At 36.7% G+C, this 22,915-nt stretch overlaps 1 protein-coding gene across 4 annotated transcripts in view; it reads right to left on the bottom strand.

Annotated features, from left to right (window-relative positions):
• The window catches only part of LOC131040172 (vacuolar sorting protein 3), a 132,072-nt gene that overhangs the window by 99,337 nt on the left and 9,820 nt on the right, over positions 1-22,915 (bottom strand). For all 4 annotated transcript variants that reach the window (XR_009104793.2, XR_009104794.2, XM_057973024.2 and 1 more), the window contains exon 2: positions 3,483-3,764. Coding sequence is in view for 2 of the 4 variants with exons in the window: in XM_057973024.2 (XP_057829007.2) it covers positions 3,483-3,764 (282 nt within the window). In the remaining 2 variants the exon portion in view is untranslated. The remainder of the gene's footprint in view (positions 1-3,482; positions 3,765-22,915) is intronic.

The raw sequence follows: 22,915 nt of genomic DNA, 5'->3' as shown, positions 1-22,915 counted from the left end.
AATTTGAATTGAATTGGGATAGATTTGGCTTCTTACAAGGCAGATTTGTTGTAGGGTTTTCCTATTTACTGTTTTGTTGTTGATTCTTCTGTGGTTTGGAGGCTTCTTTTCCCAAACACACAGCTTGCTCATTTATTGGCACCATCTTCCACTGTTTGGGTGTCTTAGTATTTAAATAAGAGCAGATCTGAATTGTTTCAGAATAAAAATCAGAACTTTGTAAGTTGCTGATTTATTCTTTCTTTTCAATAAATTGGCTAAGGACCTACGGGTATGCTTCTAAATTCTCCTATTCATTGTTTCAGTTGATTAAATTCATGTATTATTCAATATATGTTGCAAATTAAAGAAACCCTCTTCTGCAACTTTTGACTATTTCTGAAAGACCATCTTAATAATTAAAAATTACAAAAAAGATCTACAAATTACAACAGGTTGAAGAGTTGAACCAGCAAGGGTTCATCACAGGATTCCCAGCCATTTCAAAAAGTATTTTTCAGTAACTTCTAATGGAGAGTTTTCAGACCATGTATGGCTGCCCATCACTTCTCAATTGATCACATGGCTGATTTTTGCAAAGATTTGTCATATTTGCAATTGTAACATTATTCTTCTAGTGCTAGCTTTGATATTTCCGGTCATAAATAGCAGTATTGATACATTTTGAGAGGATTTCCTTGCATGGTAATATTAGTGGAAGGTTTTTATTATGTAGGATATTCATTCCAGCCATCCTAGTAGTGATTTGGAAGAGATCCCAAGTAATTTGAGGTTGTTATGATTTATTTATAGCTGATTTCTATTATACTTTGGAGGGATCCACCCATAGTAACATTATGGGTCTTATTGGGCTCAAGGACATAGTCATGAAGCTCAAATAGATGTTTGGGATCCTTCATCACATTAGAAGAATGGGTGGACACAAAAACTTGCGAACACAGTGGATGGATACACAAAATGCAACAGCTTCTATGTCTTAGGAGAGTTTTGTATATACTGGACACACCAAGGATACATCCTATTGGGTAGCTCACTAGGGAGTTGAAACCCAATGGGAAAGAAGTAATGGCTAAGTGGATAGGACGTCAATTAAAGACAAAAAAGACTCCATCCATGGGCAAGACACTCTATCTTGTTGATGACAACTCTAAATTTGATAGGCCTAACATGATGTTCAACCTTGAACCTCTAGGCTCTGGAATTGTTACCAAATAAGGGGTTTCATCAAGATTTAGACAAGGTACATGTCTTTCTAACAGAGGCAAGAATCGCCACTGTGACAAGAACACAAGGTATGCAAACTGGACACTGGCTTGGGAGAACACTTTTAGAATCAGATTTGGGATTCAAACAAAACTCAATAAGGAAGAGTCATAGTACACTACAATGAAGTGGTGAAGAAAACACATATGGGACTGCTGTCACACCAATTCCCACTCTTGAGGGGGCTATCATCAACAATTCCAGCCACCATGATCTCTCTTTTATGGTTGTTCCAAGCATGGAAAAGTTTGATTTTCAGTTTGTGGCTGTTAGAAGAGCATTTTCAGCTATTATATGGTTGTTTCCAGCTCGTAAATTGCTCACACCCTTGGTCCTTGCAAAGAAATAGCAGTCTTGATGCTCTTATAGCATTGGCAGGTTGCTGAAACAACTGTTATCAGTTATGAATAGGTGCAAGTTGGCACAATTTGAAAGAATATCCTTGATGGAAGAAGTTGAAGAAAGGTTTCAGCTGAAGGGAACAATCATTTCAGTCACCATAGTTCTGATTTGGGCAATCCTTCAAGTGGTTCATGGCTATAAAAAAGTATTTTTCAAGTCTACTATCCTCTACATTACCAAAGTGCTTTTCCATTTGTTTCCACCACATCTGAAGAGGTTTCTCAACAACCTATTCTGTCCTCACATCAATTGCATACTTATGTACTTCTAAACGCTTTGGTCACACCTTCGCATTGGTGCATAAATATAGGAGGTAAAATATAGAATTTATTAATTCTTTATCAATTTCTTAGGATACATTTCCATCAAAGCCATACATAAAAGGGCTATACGTATAGAACATGTCACATATGAATATAATAGTGGCCTCATCAGAAAACCCTATCATTATCACACCCTACTACTCAACAAAACCATGATAGAGTTGTATGAAAGCTTATTCATAGGGTTTGGCAAACTTCAAACATGAAGTTTGAAATTCATCGAATATTCAATGATCGCAAAAAAATCATTAAAATTCGCAAACAAATTCACATTAAAAAAATGTGTTGCTTTTTATTAAAAGATATTTTTGACAGGGGCCTTTTCCTAAGGTTCTCGATAGGTTTTTTTATAAATTAAAGTGCAGCTCGAAGAAACACAGTATCAATATCACTGAGCTCCTTGTTGGCTGAGAAAAGTGGCTAGGGGACAAAGGGTGGGGGTTTTATTTGCAGATGTGACATTGTGAACAAAGGGCAGTTTTATTTGTGCAAGGCACGACACTACAAACAAAGGGAGAACAGAGGGTTTTATCTTCGTGAATATCAACGAGGCCCTACATTTTGACTTTCACTAATGATGCCCTACGACTCCTCACAGTAACTATGCATTTGACAATGGTCATGGATGTATGCTCGTAAGAGATATCACTTCATCTCATGCTTTGAAAACAAAACAACCAAGATCAATAGCCCAAAAGGTGTATATATTACTATACTAACAGGCAATTGGATGCACAATGAGCAATTTTGATATGCAACAAGCCAAATCCAGTGTAAGACAACAATGAAAGGTAAAAGCATGCAATGATTTAAAAGTACTTTGTGTGACACAAACACTAAAATCTGCTGACGGAACTTGTCAGAAGCTTTTTAAGTAGAACTAGATTCAAAGTCTGTACTGTGCAGACCAATAGGCAATAAAAGTGAAAAACCATACAGATGAGACAAAAGATAATTTGGGTACAATCTCTCTCAGTATGGTTCAAAAGTATCTTAATTAGAAAGGATTTTAGAAGCCTTGGGCCACAACCCATCTAGCAAGTTGAAAAGGTGATACTAAGTTCCTTTTACTTGGATAATCCTGAAGTAATAGCTGTTGTTACAGGAATTACCTGCACAGAAACCTAATTTACATGTAGTTAAGAGCTTCTATATTGTTCCTATAAACTTTATATTGCCAATATTGTCTCAGTCCTCATATAGATTAATTGCACTATGTATTGCTTTTAGTAGCTAAATTGCATTGCATATATCGCTTTTAGTCCACCCACAAGTTGAAAGTTGACAGCAAGATCCTGCGCCAAAAATTCCTATGACTAATAAAAATTCCTGCCCCATTTCTTTCCCTCTTACAAAAGACCACAATAAACTGCACATTACAAAACTTTTCCAGTACCTCTAGATGTCAATAAAAATGTAGATACCTATTCAAGACCCACACAATGCTGTATTATTAAAGTTAATAAAACCTGCTAAGGGAGACAGTATGCACACCATGGATGACCAGCGATTTGGATAGGGCATTATAAATGGGAAAATCTCTGATGGCTGCATTACTTCTGATTGCAAGAAATGATCTACTGCTTCCTTGAACTGCAGATCAAAAAGCAACTGAAAACCTGCTTGTGCATGAACAAGAGAAAGCCTCTCTTTAGCATCACTCCCTACCCCCTCTTTCACACACTCCTCTGCAAGACAGACTGCCTCGTCATAATCCTTCTTCCTCAAGAGTTCCTTTAATTGTTCTTCTACAGGTACTTTCAGCAGGCAACTCACCTGCCAAATAAAACATTCAATGTCGATTTAAGATGATTTTGTGTTTATAATATAAAAAAGAAAGGATGATTTGGTATTATGGAGTTGTTTCTCTTCTTAGTAATAACAGCAAGGATGCAAAAGCTGATTTACTGAATAAACTGATGTACTAAAGCATTGATGGTCCTTTAACCTTGTCAACTATGATATAAGTAAAATTATACCAAGGAAGAGTAATTGCAAGACAACAGAAACACTACACAAATCTTGGTGCATTTATGACAAACTTTTATTCAGTAAAATAGCATGCAGCTAATGACAATAAAATACACTGGCTAACAATGTACTATCTGACAAAGTTATAACAACAAAATAAAATGGACTTCAGTCAATGGAATGATTAGAGATTGTTATCCTTTTACTTTTGTTGGTTATTAATTTTACTTATTGTTAGATAGCAATGTTTTAGGTAAAAATTAACTATCACATGCATAGAGTCAATAAGTCACAAAGGGAAAAGCAGTTATTAATTGGTCTTTGGCCTTAATTTGCTTGTGTGTTTCTGGGAGAGCAGTTCATAGGGATACGTTCGAAAATTTGTTTTCTACAAGGCAGCATCTATATACTATTACCCAAGGTTTCACTTGAGTTGACATCAACACTATTAAAAATATCATAATGTTTCTTTAATGGTCATCTTAGTTGCTTTAGGAAGTTTCCTTTTCTATCTTCAGTTCACAATTGTTTCATTAAAAACATCGTCTTTGCAAATCTATTTAAGGAGCCTTCTTCTCCTTTGTTTAACACAACAATTATTTGAAAATGGACTCAAAGTGGGCCGATGGGGTTTATCAAAATTTGGTAAATTTATTAAGATAAAAATTCGTGACCTATTGCTTTTTGGCGAATTTTTTAATTAAAAATTCGTAGGATTTTATTTTCTGAAATTTGAGGGTTTTTTAAAACCCGTTTATGTCTGCAAATGCTAAGGGTTTCGTGTTGGCTTTTCCCGACGGTTTTTAGTCTCTGTCTACGGAGTGTGTTCGCGTTTCTCAACACAACAGCCGTCTGTGTCTGTGTTTTTGTTTCCGCAACCTCCTTGCACCATTTTGGAGCTGCGACAACATTTTTTACTTTCCACGAGATGGCCTCCATTCTGGGTTTCCGCCCGCGTCGTTTTCTGTGTATTTCATGGGCATCGTTTTGTTATTTTCGGTGCCATTTTTCGGTGGTAAATCGTTGGTTTCTGCAAATGTTCGACAATTCTTTGGAGACGAATTTTTATTTTTTTTGCCGCCAGTACGTTTTGTCTGCATGTGTCGTTTTTTGTCTCTGCTACCTGCTTGCTACAAGAGATTCCTTTGTGACATCCGGAACAAGTTTTTTTACATCTGTTTTTCACGACGAGTTTTCATGTCGTGCATTCTGGGTTTTTCATAATTTTTTCCCTTACAAAATTCTACATGGGTTTATAATTTTTTTCCCTTAAAAAATTTTGGGAGAGTTTTATAATTTTTGTCCATAAAAAAATTATATTTGGGTTTTAATTGTTTTTCTCCTTAAAAAATTTTGGGCAGGTTTTTATATTTTTTTGTCCTAAAAAAATTGTTTTGGGGTTTTCACGATTTTTTCCTTAAAAAATTGTTTGTGGGTTTTTTCTGATTTTTCTCCTCAAAAATCGTGTTTCATCTCTAATTCGCGAAGGTGCTAGTTTGTGTGTGATTTTGTTATTCTAGGTTTTTCTAATTTTTTGTCTTGGAAAAAATTATCAGTAAGGGTTTATAATTTTTTCCTCAAAAATTATGACGAGTGTTCCTGTTTTAGGGTTTTTACCACTTTTTTCAAAAAAACAATGATTTGTAACTTCAGTTTTAAGGGTTTGACAATTTTGTCCACAAAAATCGTGGTTTGTTGCAATCGATTTTGGGTCACACCTAGAGTTACTGGAGCGAACATCTGCAAACATAGTATCTTGCAGTCTATTTTGGAGTTGTTGGAGCGAACAATGCTCAATGCTCATCTGCAAAAGTTTTTGATAAAATCGTGTTTGTTGCTCTTTGAATGGTTTGCTTTTTTTCCCTCAAAATCTTGGTTTCAATTTGACTAGCTATTCTCGGTATCTCTGGCTACAGGGAGGGACAGTTTTGTTTCCCAACATCAGATTGGAAGGATTCTGGTTCTCTTGGTCATTAGCCAATTTGCAGATCCAGGGAGGATCTCAGCAGCTGCAAAGTGTTATGAAGAGGAGGGGGCAGCCTTCTATGCTTTTGTGACCAAAAGACTTGCAAATTGTCTTTTGTAAGGTAGTTAGATCGATGACCATTAAGGGAGGGTATTAAAATATTGTAATGTTTCTTTCATGGTCATCATAGTTGCTTTAGGAAGTTTCCATTTCTGTCTTCAATTCACGATGTTTCATTTAGAAACATCGTATTTGTAAATCTATTTAAGGAGCCTTCGTCTCCTTTGTTTAACACATCGATTATTTGAACACACACATAGAAAGTGTGCCTCTCTATGCTTTGTGAGATCTAGTTTCCTAGCAAAAACAAACTCATGTAATTTGTACTTATCCAAAAAAAAAAATGTAAGAAGTTCAATTTTTGATATCTTCAAGTGATTCTCAAAATTTTGATACTTCTAGTTGAAGCAAAAGGGAAAAAAACATTTTTATGAACAAAAAAGAGCCAAATAATTAGTTGCCTTTAAGTATGCTCCATGAAAGTTTGTGTAGTTTTTAAGGCCTTAATTTGGGCTTGGCAATGAGAGCTCTACCCCTCGACCCTACCTTATATTTCACAAAAGGACCTACACATAACTTGGGGTGCTAAGGCAGCCTCGATCAGGCCTCATATTGTTCGACCCTAAACCACACCCTTCTAAGTACAGGAGGGTTCTAACAAACTCCACAACATAGCTATAAAAATAAATAAAAAACTGAAATGCAAAAAACCTTTCATCCACTTTGGAGAGTACAGGATGGAGGAAGAATATCCATGAACAAGCAATTAAGGCAATTGCAAATTTTTGTTACTACTTGTTGTGACCTTTTCACACATCGCCCCATTGCAAACGAGGACCCCCTCTTTCCTACTTTCTGCATCTTGTTAGTTTAAGGTTTTGGCAATCTGCAACAATTTTGAGCTTCCAGTGTACGGGTCTCAAGTTTTGAAATGTGATCATGCCTAGTTGCTATTAGGATTTTGATATTTTGAATAGGATCGAGTGTGTAAATTGTTAGACATCTAAGTGATCCTGATTTTGTTTAAGTGTAGACCTTTTTGAGCATGAATGAGTTTTAAATGTTCAATGTCTTTTAGGAGTTGTTTTCTCATTCCTAGGAGGTTATTCAAGTTAAATTTGCATGTCGTCCCAATAGAATTCCTTGTATCTCGCTCAAATTTTGATGAATTTGGTTAAGTCCTTACGCGTTTTATTGAAAATTTGAAGTGTCTAGTTGATTCCGAGTGAAAGAATCATTGAATTCCTCATGAAAATCCATATTCTAGTGGTCAAAAGGTCAAAATTCCTTATGGAAGGTGCTTTTCCCCCAAGTTTCTGATGACCCATGATTTTCCCCCACTCAAAATCCTGATGGGACATGAATTTCCACCAACTTTCCGATGGACCTTATCTTTCCCCATTCAGATTCCTAATGGAGGCGTTTTTCCATCCAAAGGGTAAATTTTGGCTAAGTGTTGGGAAATTGTCCTGATGGCCCACATTTTTCCCTTGAGAGTGTAGATGACTTTGATGCAGATGAAATTCAAGTATCCTGATGAAGATCGATTTTCCACCATGGCAATTCATGATTAAATTTGATGGATTTTTATGTAGAGGATTGTGTTGATGAAAGGCGAATTTCCCCAAGTGCAAGTTTTGATGAATTTTGATCTGGATAATTATCCAAATAGGGGTCAATTTTCCCCCAAGGTGATATATTGGACTTAGTGATCAAAATGAAGTGAGTTTTTTGACTCCAGATGCAAGTCGATTTTCCCCAAAGGTGTCTTTGGGCAAACTTATTGATTTTTTGGGATTTTTATCCCAATGAAGGGCGATTTTCCCCCAAGGCAATTTTTTGACATTTTATTGAATTTATTTGGATTTTTAATCCAGATATGGGGCGATTTTTCCGGGGAGCCTAAATTTGATTAATTTTTGAAAAATTTAAAGTAAATGGACCCGAATTTAATTGTTTTTGTAAAAACCAACGATTATTTAAATCAAAAATAATTATTAATGGTTTGCAATGGTCATTTAATGATTACGTATTTTCTAGAAGAAAATCGATTTTCCCAAGCAAGTATAAAAAGCAAGTTTTTATCCCACATTGCTTGTGTGGTGAAGTTTCAAGATGAAAACAAGAATAACAAGACTCGGCCAACATTAAAATAATATTATCTTCTGCTGATGTGATGGCTAAGTGGCTGATTTGGAAGCAAGTTATTTGCCACCATTTTCGACGGCTAGAGTTGCAGATTAAAGGGCGATTTTTGCCCATTGAAGGAAGGAGTGGCAGCGATTTTGAAGGCTGATTGGATCATCACTTTGACGATTTGGTGAGGTGCTTGGGAGGATAGCGATTTTGTTTGGGAGGTTATTTCTCCATTTTTTGGGCGATTCTCCTTGTCATTGCTGAGTTTCCTTGATGCTTGTTGGCTGCCATTGTTCTCAAACCTGAGTTTGCTATCATTGCTCAGGGTGATTTGACCTCCATTGTTGGCTGGAAACATCATTTTTCAGACTTATTTCTTTATTCCCAGCCACTTCACACTTAAGCGATTTTGGTTGGAGGTCACTTTGGAGCATTTTTTAGACATTTTCAGAAGATCGCCATTAATGTTTCAGGTCTGAAAACTCCATTTCAGTACGTCTTCAGACTTGGAGTTTCATTACCAGCCTTCTCTACTTGGGCGATTTCATTGGGGAAACGTTTTGGGGACATTTGGTGATCATTTTCTGAGTTTGCTATCATTATTTGAGGTGCTGGTCAAGTCTGAAACTCAGTTTTCAGACCTATATTCAGACTTAAATCTTTTTACCAGCCCATCCTTTTGTGCTCAGATTTGACAACCTTGACTTGTGAGGTAAAATTCCATCAATTGCAGGTGTTTCTACATGGCTGCAACCTTGTTTCGTGACTGATTTTAAGTGTTGCAGGTTGTCTTCAGACTTATTGGCAGCCATTGTTGAGTTTGGGAAGGTGTATTCAGACATCCAAAAGTGAAAATCAGATTTTTACACCTTTTTCAAGGCATTTCCAGATTTGGTATACTCATTTTGATTTCAATTTTCAATAATTTTCTGAGTATACAACCTATCTTTGGACTAAGTTTTCGATATCAGACCTTACCTAAGTCTGAAATTGATGATTTTTTCAAAGGTTTTGTGAGGGTTTTGGACCCTATTCTTGTTATATTTACATTCTATTTTTCAAAATTTGTTAGGAATATGGACGAGTTTTCTGATTTCCATTCCTAAAACTTGTCCAAATCATTAGAAATCAGAACTAATTCAATTTTGAAAATAGTCATCAGGATGATTTTTCCGAAGTTATTGACTTCTAGCTTCGTACAAGTACTAAATCTAAGTCCAGGATTGGAGTTCGGAAAGAGCAATTGAAGATGGTCACAAGGGTTTCTATCCGGATTCCAAATTGTCATCCCGATGGAAGGATATCACAGACACAAACATGCACTTCCTGAATATGGAGCAGATGCGGCAAAGGATGTTCGAGACAGAGAACCAAATTCCCTCTCCTACCTATGCAAACATCATGAAGAGTGGTATTTATCATGCCACTGGATTTCCGCAATGCAGCGAGTTAGTTCTGAAATGCACAAGACACTATGATCCTCTCTCCAGAATGATTCGGACTCCCAAAGGGGTGACCATTGCCTAACTTGTTGAGGATGCAGTTGTCGAAGTATTTGGAATTCCCCGCAGTGCAGACATGAAGGATAGAACAAAGGAAGAGTATGAAGCGAAGTACAAGTTGAAGGCGGATGCATGAAAGACCGTAGTGAATAAAGAGTGGATGATTGAGCCAAAGCACCCAAGACACTCATGTGCACAGATTTGAAGGAGGAATATAGCGATTTGGTATTCCTATTGAACTGAGTGATAGGGATGCCACAGGGAGCCTTATTTGAAGGAGAGATGTTTTACTTTATACAGGATTGTATACGAGGAACAATGATCAATTGGTCTAAAATCATCAGCGACAATCTGGATTTTCAATTGAAAAATGTGGAAAGAACTAGGTCATTCGCCATGACTTCCAACCTTGTGTATATAATTGCAAGATTTGTCACATACAAAGGATTGATATGCAGAGGTGAAGTCGGGAATGAACAAGGGCAATATAGACGTTATGAATGTTATCCACAGCTGGACATGCATAGAGTTGAAGATTATAGGAGGGTGAATGATGCATTCACCATGTATATTACGAGGATGTTGCAAGGCGGAATTCACAAGAGGTTGTTCAAGGAGGCAACGGAATTAATAGAACAATATGGATCATGGTAAATACAATTTCCCACTTTCACATACCTAAGGATTCAGGGATTCCAATCCGAACCATACAAGCTTCCTAGGTATCCTACAAATAGAATGATTCTACTTGAGGTGGTGAGACAACTTCTGGAATATGATTTCATCCAGAAGGAGAAGCATAGAACGGGAATGACTTTTCCTATTGCCATAGGGAAAACATTGGAAGTGTGCCAATCCGCTAATGCAGCTAGTACGGTGATCGATGAGCTCGCATTCTATCGCCTTGGAACATATAAGAAAAAAGACAAATTTGATCCGCATAAGAATGTTGAGAGGATCAAAGGAGATAGATTCATACACAAGATGGACATTAAAGATTATTGGGCCAACCTAATGGATGAACAAGTAGTGAAGAGAAGGATGTGGTCCAAGATGTCCGTGGATTTTGTGAGAAAATGTGAACTTTTTCTCATTCCTGATCAAATATTGGATGATAGTGATCATACTCATCCACAATATGAAAATGAAATGAAGAAGTCTATCCTATTGCCTAGTTGGTCAGAGCAGGAGGTGACAGAATTGAATCTACTTATGAGAAGATCATGGATTTCTCCAAAGAATGGGTAGACAAACAAATGAATAGCAATAGATATGGGTGTTGTCTTCACATATGAGAAGATGAAACAAGTGGAATCCTATCTTGAAGCTGATCAGAGAACAGTTAGCGATTTGAGTATTCATACAGATGAGGAGAGCCAAGCTCCTAAATGTAAGAAGAATACACCTGGAGAATCCAAGACGACGGGGAAGGAGATAAAGAAGCAAAAACCTAGCACTCCTATGTCTCCCCTTAGTTTCTCGTCAATCAAGGAGATTGATATGCCAGAACAGAACAGAGAATTGGAACAATGTTCCCCGTTTTTGTTTCCCCTATTGCAGTTGATCATGGATTACATATTGATCATGAGGCAGCAAGAGATACACTTGCGGAGTTGGGAAAATGTATTGAAGATGTAAAAAGGCAAGCGGATGATTTCCTTACTCAATTTGTCCAGGCATTTGACAGGACAGTGGCACTCATATTCAGGATACAGTATTTGGAGGGAGTTTGGGATGAATTCCAGCCTATTCAAGAGAAGACTATTCCCCGCCTCAGAGTGTTGAAGAAAATTCCAATGTCCATGTTGATTCAGGAGAAAGTTGTGCATAATGGAGATAGATATGATTTCCATGGCTAGTATTGTTCATTGGCCATGAGGAAATCCACTTATGAAAATGCACAGAAGGATTGTGCAGAGATGGAAGGATCGATTCAAGAGATACAATCGAGGATCCTTCCATCCATTGAGGAGTTATTGGGAATAGATGTCAATGTTACCAGCGGTCTACAATTAGAAGAATTGGGAAATAAAATGAAGTTCATGTACTTCAGTCAGTTGGATTCTTTGAAGAAGAATCAGATAGATGATTTGGTTTCCTTGTTGATTCATGTCCACAGTTTGCAGAAGCTTGTGCCAGATTGGGAGAACACTTTGGATGCTTATTCTAATGCATTAGATGTGATTGATGTGCAATAGGATACTTTACCTAGCATTACCATGGAGTTAGATTCTGTATTGGCAAGATTCCTAGAATATGTTGTGAGAGAAAAAGATGCAGGACAGAATCTTCTAGAAGATTCCCTACTTGATGATTAGGCATTATTTAATTGGGTCATATGTTGGTGGCTCCATTTTTTGATGTAAACCCTAATTAGGGCAACTTTAGGGTTGTGTCGGCATGATCTTGGCCCTTGATTTTGAATAAATCTTGGCCATTCATTTCTTTTGAGGGCCATTCGTTTCTTTTGAGGCTCTATATAAATCCCATTGCCTCTCATTTGTAAGGGAGAGATTTTTGAGAATTGTCGGTTATTTAAGTGTTGTATACATTTGTGGTTCTCATTGCCTCCAAATTAGATTAGAAATTTAGATTAGAATTTGTTGGCATATGTGCAGAGTTTGAAGACATGATGATATTGTATGTTGTCATTGATGTCGATATGCTGAAGTATGAACCGGTATATTGAAGTAAGCAAACTGGCAAGAGAACCGGTATGATGATGTGAACCGGTATATGTGAAAAGTGAAGCGGTATGTTTGTTCAAGTGAACCAGTATGTTGGAATGTGAACCGGTATATGGAAAGTTTTATATCAGGGTTTCATTTGGTATGACTACCGGTTGGTAGTCTCAGCTTCAGAGTTTCTGGTTGATGCATTTCAAGTCCGTGTGATTTGACCAATGACATCCTGTGATGGGTTAGCATTGAAATGAAGATCAGATCGTGTTGCCACGTCAGCCTTGTGCGCTTGAAGGATTTTCTTGAGGATCTTGCATGGAGATTGATCCTATCTACCTCGAGAATGTGCGTAGTCTCTGTAAATGGTGGAGAGCGGGTGATGGGTTATCAGCTTCCAGAAGCGGCAAAGAACGAACGATGGAGAACATCTTGAGATGTGTTCAAGATTGTTTTACACTATGCAAAGTGTTTGAACGGTCAAGATTGGACCGATTGTATTGATAACCTAAATGTTTAGGGTTTAGGGTTTATGCTACCGACCTATCTGTTTCCTATAAGGTCGATGATGATTTGCATTGTGAAGTTGTTGGCAAATGTTATGTGTGTATCCAAGTGAAGAGATACTTGATTCTTGCCAGACTGGAGAAGTGTGTTGTTACCTGCAAAGTGTGATTGCAGAAGTAAAGGAGCTAAAGTGGATCTGCCTTGGCGTTGAGTGTTGTTATCAGGTCACTGTATTACCTGTTGACTTCTAACCATTTCAGCAGTTGGAAAATCCCTTAACCGGGTAGCTTTAACAAGCTTTATGTAAATCCTTTAACAGGGTAACTCAATTCAATGAGTTCTTCAAATCCTCTTGCGAGGTAACCTTTAGCAGGGTTCTAACCTTTAACCGGGTATTTAGCCATCCCTTAACCGGGTGATCCCTAGCAGAACCTATTGTAAAGTCCTTAACCGGATGAGACTCCTAACAGAGCAGACTTCAAAAGAGTTCAAAGAACTACTTGTGGATATTCATCCCCACCGTGGTTTTTCCCAGTTGGGTTTCCACGTGAAAAATCAGTGTGTCATGTGTGATGCTTTTTTCATGTGATGATTAGTGTTTTCTGTTAAGTGGTAATGTATGTTGTTCTAGTGGCCTTTATATTTCTGATGTATTACTTGTTTATGCATATGGGTGAGAAGATCTAAGTGTTACCGGTTTGTGTGCATCACAGTCTCATTAGGTTGTGAGAAGATCTAAGTGTTACCGGTTTGTGTGTTTCACAATCTCACTGTGTTTTACCGGTAGTGCCCTGTTTTAGATCGGTGATCCTGTTTACCAGTTAGTGCAGTCTTTGCAGTCAAAGTGGTTTGGGAGAGATTTTGTCTATACTGATTCACCCCCCCCCCCCCTCGCTTAGTATCTGTTGAGTACTTACTATTCATCATTATTCATATTTCTTTTGAGGCTCTATATAAATCCCATTGCCTCTCATTTGTAAGGGAGAGATTTTTGAGAATTGTCGGTTATTTAAGTGTTGTATGCATTTGTGGTTCTCATTGCCTCCAAATTAGATTAGAAATTTAGATTAAAATTTTGTTTCAAGTATTTTAGATTGAATAAAGAAATTTGTTGAATGCATTTGTGTGGAATCTATCTAGTCCATACCATTAGCCTCTTGCTACTTTGTGTGATCAACTGGAATTTCTATATGAGTTTAACTTCAATTGTTACACGTCCATTGTTATGCATTAACTTGAATGGTAATCAATGTCTGATGGTAATGATTTGAACATCTTTGAAATATACCTTAGATGATTGCACTGAGCTTGTGTCAAATTGTTCGATTTGATGATGATACCTTGCCCCAGTAGGATTCCATTGAATCATTCACCCTTTTCTTGCATTCTAGGCTTTAGAATAGAATTCCTAAACCCTATTCCTTTTGTCCATTTTTTTGTTAGATTAGAACCAAGAACTTCATTGCAAAATCTTCAGTTATCCCCATACCTACTCCAAATTCAGATTCATGAGAAATTCCCAAATTGAACAATTACATAAGTCCTTGAGTGAAAACAGCATTATCGCATTAAGCCATTGAGTTACCCACATGTCAAGAACTGACCGTAGAAACCTTGGAATCATCTTAGTTGATCAGATATTTAGCATCTGAGGTGATTTGTTCAAGAGAGGGTAAAATACTTTGGTATTTTATTATGTGTTCGTATGTGCGTAAAACACGCATCAACACTACTCTAGCTTGTGATTCCATGTTGCTAGATCACCATATCGGCAAGCTATGGTGGATGTTATTGCACGCACCTAGCAAGTGCTGGGTTTGAAGCCCCATCTTAAGAGACATTTTGAGGTGGTATGCTCAATGATGCAGTACAGAATGTTAATGATGTTGTTACTGAACATTGACTGGAGTGGGTAAAGACTAATTGCACCATTATGTCAAATGGTTGGACAAATAGAAGGAATCAAACACTAGTCAACTTCCTTTTCTCTTGTTATATTGGCATGATTTTTTGAAATTTTTGGATCCATCAAATACAATCAAATCTATAGCTGAATTGTTTGAGATGTCTAACCTAGTGGTCAAAGATATAGGGCCCGAAAATGTGGTTCAGTTTATTGCAGCTGTTAAGACACCCTGACAAATAACTGTAAAGTCACTTATTCTAAGCTTTACATTTACAGTTATTTGTCATTACAAATTACTTTTAGCTTCATCAATAACTGATCTTTCTTCGCTTCATATTCTTTCTATTATACTTCATAGTTAGTCTTTCCTTATTTTATGGATCGTAATCAGTCAATCTGTATTTTATTATCATATGTTAGGATGTTGTAATTATTAGTCACTTATAAATTAAATTTCTAACTTGCTTGCAGGGTCTCCTATTTAAAGAGAAAAAAGTATTCCCTCTCTAACCCACCCTTAGCTGTTAAGAATCGTAATCTAGGGTAAACTAGGGCATTTCATAAAAAGGGACATTACAAGGTGATGGGGAGTAAGATGGAAAATAATAAGGATAGGTATATGCCATTGTGGGACATAATTGATAAAAGATGGGACCGACAGATGTACTTTCCTCTCCATGCTGTAGGATACTATCTCAATATAATATTGTTCTATAACTCTTCATTCAGACATTATGATGCTGAGATCACAGAAGGATTGCTTATAGTCATAATGAAAATGTTTTCAACCACAAAACAATTGCATGCAGCTATGACAGAGTTGCCAATGTACAAGCAAGAAAGGGGTTTTCTCTCATCTAAGGCTGTCATGGAATGAAAGAAGACCTTCCAATGAAATAGACTCTGTAGGCTTTTCACAACCTCTCTATTTTGTGGACATGATTATTAAATCTGTTAACATTTTATGATATTCTTACATGGTATCATCTCCATATAATGTGTATTTTAGCACAATAGTGGGATTTTTTTGGTCACAAAACTAAAAATCTTAGATGGAGGGCAAAACACATTTTGAGCCAGCCATGCAAGTTCATCCACTTGTGAGCGTACTTGGAGTGATTCTGAATACCTATATTCCAAAAAATGCTTCCACCTAACACAACAACAGATAATGACTTGGTGTTTGTTCATCACAACCTCCAATTGAAACTAAAGAAAGTTAAAGTTAAAGTTACACTTTTAATATTCTTCCAGTCAATTGAAATTGTATTCATTATGTTTTTTACTTGTACGGCCAAGATTACATGGACAAAAACAGGTACTATTGAGCATGATGAGCTGATCGACCTTCATGAGATTGATCCAAAATATGAGTTAAATGATGCTGATGATAAATTTCTTGAGCTTGAGGATTTTGTGATCCTAACAAAGGCCAACTTGGTGTTGTTTGTAACTAGGTTAATATATGGGTTCGGATTGCCTTAAGGCAACATCCGAACCCATTTAGGACTGGGCCCTATCCTAAAGGGTAACATGCCCCCAAGATTAAGCCCAGCCCTATGCTCGCACGCCATCCTAAAACCCCACACCACAATAACAATATTGGCGCCAAAAAGGAAGGAGGCCGACTTGCATCAATAAAGGTTAAGACACATATAAATAAAGATACTTTGCAAAGACAATATCATCAAGCATTAAGCGAATCAGCTCTGCATGAAAAGTGCGAATTTATACTAGGAAGGTGCGAAATTGTCTAGACTTATGCGAACTTGTTCTAGAGGACAAAGGCAATCTTTGGTGCAGACTTAAAGAGCTTAGAAGTGCAGATCTGTCATACAAGAAGGATTCAGATCTGTCAAGGAAGCTAAGTATTGTACTTGTGTTATTAAGGGAGAATATATAATCTGACCTGTGGGTCTTTAATGCTGGGTTTTTCCTCCTTGGAGGTTTTTCCTCCTTGGAGGTTTTCCCAAGGTATTTGTGTTTGTCTCTTGTTTACTTCCTCCATTTCTGAGTTTACTGAATTATGATTTACTTAAATGTTACAAATCTGATTACAAACTAGGGCATAATTAAAGGACATAAATCTGATTACTAATCTAGGGCACAAAAATTACATGGTATGAGAGCTAAGGTGTCACTAACTTCTGATTTTAGTAAATCATTTGTTGCATATAGCTGCTTTTTTTTCTCAGATTAAAATGTTAGGTTTGAGGGCTGAAGATAGACTTGATGGAGCCCTTGATTTTGCTGCTTGGAAAGTCCGTATATACTATTGATCCTTGAAGAGAATGATCTGCTGAAATTCGTAGAAGAAGAAAGGCTGTCTCCTCCAGAAGATGCTGAAGAGCTGAAACAGTTCAAGAAAGATTCCCTCAAGGCTAGGAAGATCATAATTGAGTCCGTCAAGAATCATCTTGTCACTGTCATATCAAAGTTTGTGTCTGGCAGGGAAATGATCAAACACTTGGAAGGGATGTATGAAGTCAACAACCTCAGCAGGGCTCTTGCTCTAAGACAGTAGCTTCTTCACATGAAAATGAAAGAAGAAGACTCAATCATAGCCTACTTCATGAAGATCAATGAACTAAAGGACAAGCTAAGTACTCTTGATTGCCAAATCTCGGATAAAGATCTTGTTATGATTGCATTAAATGGTCTACTTGATGAATGGGAACCATTCATTCGTAGCATTGGTGGAAGAGCTGATCGTCCCAACTTTGAGAGTCTTCAATCTGATTGCATCGAAGAGGAATCTCGAATTGAGGTAAGAGGAAAACTCAAGAACTCTCACAAAGATAATCATGTTCTCTTGGCTAAATCTAGGAAAGGTGGACATTGGAAGAAAGAAAAGAGAAGCAAAGATTTTAGATCCTCCTCCTATGATCCAAGGAAGAAGTCAAGAGATTCCTCTCACATTCGTTGCTTCAGATGTGATAAGTATGGTCACTATGCCAGAGATTGTCAGAATGATCCAAAGGAAAGGGAAGTCAATTTAAATGAAGTTGTCGGACAAAGTGAAGATTATCCCAAAATCACGCCAACTACATTTTTGTGATGTGTAATATCATTGAATCTGAACCTCACAATGTCGAAGAAGCTATGTCCCATCATGCTTGGAAATTAGCCATGGATGAAGAGTATGGGTCTATCATCAAGAATAATGTTTGGGACATTGTACCCAGACCCAAAGGTAAGTCTGTTGTTTCCTCTAAATGGTTGTTTAAAATTAAACATAATGCTGATGGTAGTATTGAAAAATATAAAGCTAGGTTTGTAGCTCATGGTTTTTCTCAAAGGGAAGGAATAGATTATGAAGAAACTTTTGCCCCTGTTGCTAGATATACTTCTATTAATCTATAATAGCTATTGCTGCAGCCAAAGGTTGGGAGCTGCATCAAATGGACGTTAAGACAGCCTTCCTCAATGGTGTTATTGAGGAGGAAGTCTATATTGAGCAACCAGAAGGTTATGTAATCCATAAAAGAGATTCTCATGTTTGCAGAATGAAGAAAGCTTTATATGGGCTCAAACAGGCTCCTCGTGCTTGGTATGAAAGAATTGATAAGTACTTACTAAACTTAGGATTTTGCAAGAATGATGTTGATGCTAACATTTACTTGAAAGTTTATAATGATGAGATGCTTATTTTAGTTTTGTATGTGGATGATTTATTTCTCACTGGTGAAAATAAATTACTCATAAGATGTAAGAAGGAATTAGCTTCAGAATTTGAAATGAAGGATTTAGGTCTAATGCATTACTTCCTAGGGTTAGAAGTATGGCAAGAATCCAATGAAATTTTTCTAAGTAAAGGAAAATATACTATTGATATTTTGAAAAGATTTAGAATGATGGATTGTAAACCTATGCATACTCCTATGGAATCTAACTTAAAGAAGTTAAAGTGTTTCTGCAGCTAACTCTGATTTTGCAGATCCATCTGAGTACAGGCAGTTGATTGGTTCCTTGATGTACCTAGTCAATACTAGGCCAGATATCTGTTATGCTGTGAATGCCCTCAGTCAGTTCATGAGCTTACCTAAACTTGTTCACCCGATTGCTGCCAAGCACGTTCTAAGATACCTGTGTGGCACTATTGGTTATGGGCTGAAGTATTCACTTAATACCTCAATCCTCTTGGAAGGCTACTCAGATTCAGATTGGGCAGGAAGTGTCAAGGACAGGAAAAGTACTTCAGGTATCTGCTTCAACTTGGGCTCTGCAGTGATCTCTTGGGCATGTAGAAAGCAATCTTCGATAGCATTAAGCACTACAGAAGCTGAGTACATTGCCGCATCTGTTGCATCCAGAGAAGCAGTGTGACTTCACAAGCTCCTTGTTGGATTATTTGGTCAAGCTAGTTGTCCTACCACCATTCATTGTGATAATCAAAGTTGTATAAAGATGTCAATAAATCTCGTATTCCATGACTGGTCCAAACATGTGGAAACACACTATCATTTCATTCGGGACATGGTGCAAAGAGGTGCCATTCATCTAAAGTACATTAGCTCGGATGAACAGATTGCGGACATCCTTACCAAACCTTTATCCAGAGTGAAGTTCGAATACTTCAGAGACAGACTTGGTGTTCTGGAAAACGGAACCCTAATTGAGAGGGAGCTCCAATCTCAGTGACTCTATCTGCAGTACTTTGAATCATTATTTGCTTGTGTGCAAGAATGAATTGTGTCCAATCTATGCTTGTGTGCTAGATGGATAATTGTAATTATGTAAAGACCCACTTGTGTATTACACTTTCTATGCTTGTGTGCGAGAACCATCCTATGCTTGTGTGCTAGGTGGAAGATGTAATTCTATGCTTGTGTGCTAGATCCATTCTACGCTTGTGTGCTAGATGGAACTCTAAAGGTTCAGATTATGTATTCTCTTCTTCCCTAGTTAAGAGGGAGTGTTGTTTGTATCTAGGTTAATATATGGGTTCGGATTGCCTTAAGGCAACATCCGAACCCATTTAGGATTGGGCCCTATCCTAAAGGGTAACGTGCCCCCAAGATTAAGCCCAGCCCTATGCTTGCACGCCATCCTAAAACCCCACACCACAATAACAATATTGGCGCCAAAAAGGAAGGAGGCCGACTTGCATCAATAAAGGTTAAGACATATATAAATAAAGATACTTTGCAAAGACAATATCATCAAGCATTAAGCGAATCAGCTCTACATGAAAAGTGCGAATTTACACTAGGAAGGTGCGAAATTGTCTAGACTTATGCGAACTTGTTCTAAAGGACAAAGGCAATCTTTGGTGCAGACTTGAAGAGCTTAGAAGTGCAGATCTGTCATACAAGAAGGATTCAGATCTGTCAAGGAAGCTAAGTATTGTTATATGATCTGACCTGTGGGTCTTTAATGCTGGGTTTTTCCTCCTTGGAGGTTTTCCCAAGGTATTTGTGTTTGTCTCTTGTTTACTTCCTCCGTTTCTGAGTTTACTGAATTATGATTTACTTAAATGTTACAAATCTGATTACAAACTAGGGCATAATTAAAGGACATAAATCTGATTACTAATCTAGGGCACAAAAATTAAACTTGGATCCTCATGATATTGAACGACTTAGGAGAGGCTCTTACCTAGGAGCTTTATCATTAAGACCTACTGCCCTCTAGCATAGCTCTATTTGTAGTAGCAAGAGTCATTGGCTACAGTTTGATTTTTTGGAATGTTGTACTTAGTTGATTTGTTGACTTTGTAAAAAGTTACAAAGTATATTATGATTGACATTTTGTCAACTGGCACCATCTAGTTCTTATTTATGCACTATAAAGTATGTTTTGTGCAATGCAATGCAATCAATATAACCAACAAAATTATAGTTTCTACAAGTCATGGCTTAAACTCTCTAATTTATTTGCTTTCTATATTTCTATGCTATGGAAATGCCCATAAAAATTTTTTAAAAAGTAGTTTTTGTCTCTTTTTCTACAAATTTTTTTCAAATCTGATTTTTCCAAAAATAAAATCTTTGACTTTTGGTTTGCAATTTTTTAACTAAATGATTTTTGCTGCTATGGTATGTACAATTGATCAGTAGTTTGATTTATCTTACTACTATTAGACCAAATCTACATTTTGCAGTCAGTTGTCTTTCTTGTTTCATGGAACATTGGCAAGTTGCAAAATGAATCCTTTAATATGTCAAAAGGTCCCTTGCCTTTGGCATTCTATTTCAGCAATCCATTGACTTGATGCTCACCAAATATATTGATTCTAATTGGGCTGGATCAGTTGATACAAGAAAGTTTACAACAGGTTATGTTTTCAATGTTCACTCTTGATTCAGAAGTAATTTATCAGTAAAGCAAGCTACAAAATGCAGTTACCCATCGAAATTGAATATAAAGCAGCAAAAGGTACAAGTTCTAAGATAATATAATTATGAAGGCTATTGGTAGATATTCAATTGGATCAAACCACACTGACACACTTTTCTCCAACAACAAAACAGTTCTTAAGTTGGTGAAGAATCCAATCTATCATGCTAGAACCAAGCATACTGAAGTTCATCAACATTACATTCACCAGTTGTTTAATAATAAAGACATTTGTTTTTATTATTGCCCTCTAGAGGAGCAAATTGTAGACATAATGACTAACCATTTGGTAAAGATAAATTTGTCAAGTACAGCGATAAACTTGGAATTGTATCTAGTTTAGTCAATAAGTTAGATTAATATATATTATTAATTAATGTTAGCATTATGGGGTATAAGTTAGTTATATATTTGTTATAACTTATTACTATGCTATCATTAGCACACTGTTGTAAGTTGTTTCACATAAGTTGTAGGTTGTTGGGAGATTGTTCCCAAATAATAACGGTGGTTGTTACAATCCAAAATGTAATATTGGATGGCTCAACAATATAATTATAATACATGTAGAATATGATGATAACACATGATCTCTAAATATAATTCTGCCCCCAAAACAATAGAAAAATAACCAATACAAAAGGGCTTTGGGGAAATGCTATGAACTGGAAAACTCCAAAGCTCTTCTACATAAGCTCCCAATGAAGGGGTAGTCAAGGCAATATTGCCTAGAGCTTGAGCAAATTGAACATGATTGCTCTCCAACATTTGAAGCTTATTTATGATAAACTCGGGATAAAAAAACTTAATTTTATTCTCTGAAGAAACCTCTTTGTAGAATTTATTTATGGCCTCTCTCATGGTGAAACATTTACTTTTGTCATGGGCAAGGCTCTTTAAAACTATGTTTTTGACAATAATCTGAATTATTTGTCAGGTCCATGTTGTATGAGGATCAGGCAGCATGATTTTTGCCAAAAATCTCAAGGCAATAGTTGTACTTGTGCCCTCATCAAGCTTAAAGCCCAAGACAATCGATTTCATAATTTAATGAAAGAACAAGGTCATGAACCATTTTCTTTTAACCATCCCAGGATTTGCATTTAAGCAGCAATAGAGTGCCTCCCTAGTGCCAAAACAATGACAAAAAACCCTTCGATTTCCAGAAGAGAATGGAGATCACAAAGATTGAATCTTCTCTTGATATAATCAATGGTAAGGCATGCCATCACATAAGGACTTGCAGAAGTAATTCTATGGGGCTTTTATTGGACAAGGTGACTTTGGTATAAACTATAATCCCCAGTTGTCAAGACCAACTTGCCAAAGGCTGGTGTGTTTTCCTCAAGTTGTCTGTTGAACACATGCATTTAATAAGTGTGGGATACCATATGAGTTCTAACTTCTAAGTGATATGAGCTATAATTCCAAGTGATTAAAATATAAGGATCGCTAAACCTTACTACAATTTATATCATAATTTAACTAGAAGGGTTTCTCACGGATTAATCCAATTTTGGGGCCAGCTAAATAACTTACAATTAATGGGTACAATGGATATCTTTACTCATTTTGGCTAATATTGAATACTTGCATCAACAAAGGTCAAAGCTTTTGTGTGAGGTAAGTTGTAGAGATCTAAGAATTACTATTGCTAGTTTTCAAGAACTCTAGGTGATAAAATATCTACATTTCCACATGTATGAAAAAGGTAAGTTATAGGGATCTAAGAATTATAATTGTTAGTTTTCCAGAACTCTAGGTAAGTGAATATCCACGTTTCCAAAAGTATGAAAATTGCATATTTGTCAAAATCTTCTCAAGTATAACTCGATCCTATTGATGTATTTTCTATGACACCT

Source organism: Cryptomeria japonica, chromosome 11, assembly GCF_030272615.1.
Source record: "Cryptomeria japonica chromosome 11, Sugi_1.0, whole genome shotgun sequence".
In the NCBI taxonomy this organism is placed as follows: Eukaryota; Viridiplantae; Streptophyta; class Pinopsida; order Cupressales; family Cupressaceae; genus Cryptomeria; species Cryptomeria japonica.
This window is presented reverse-complemented; position numbering and strand designations above follow the sequence as displayed.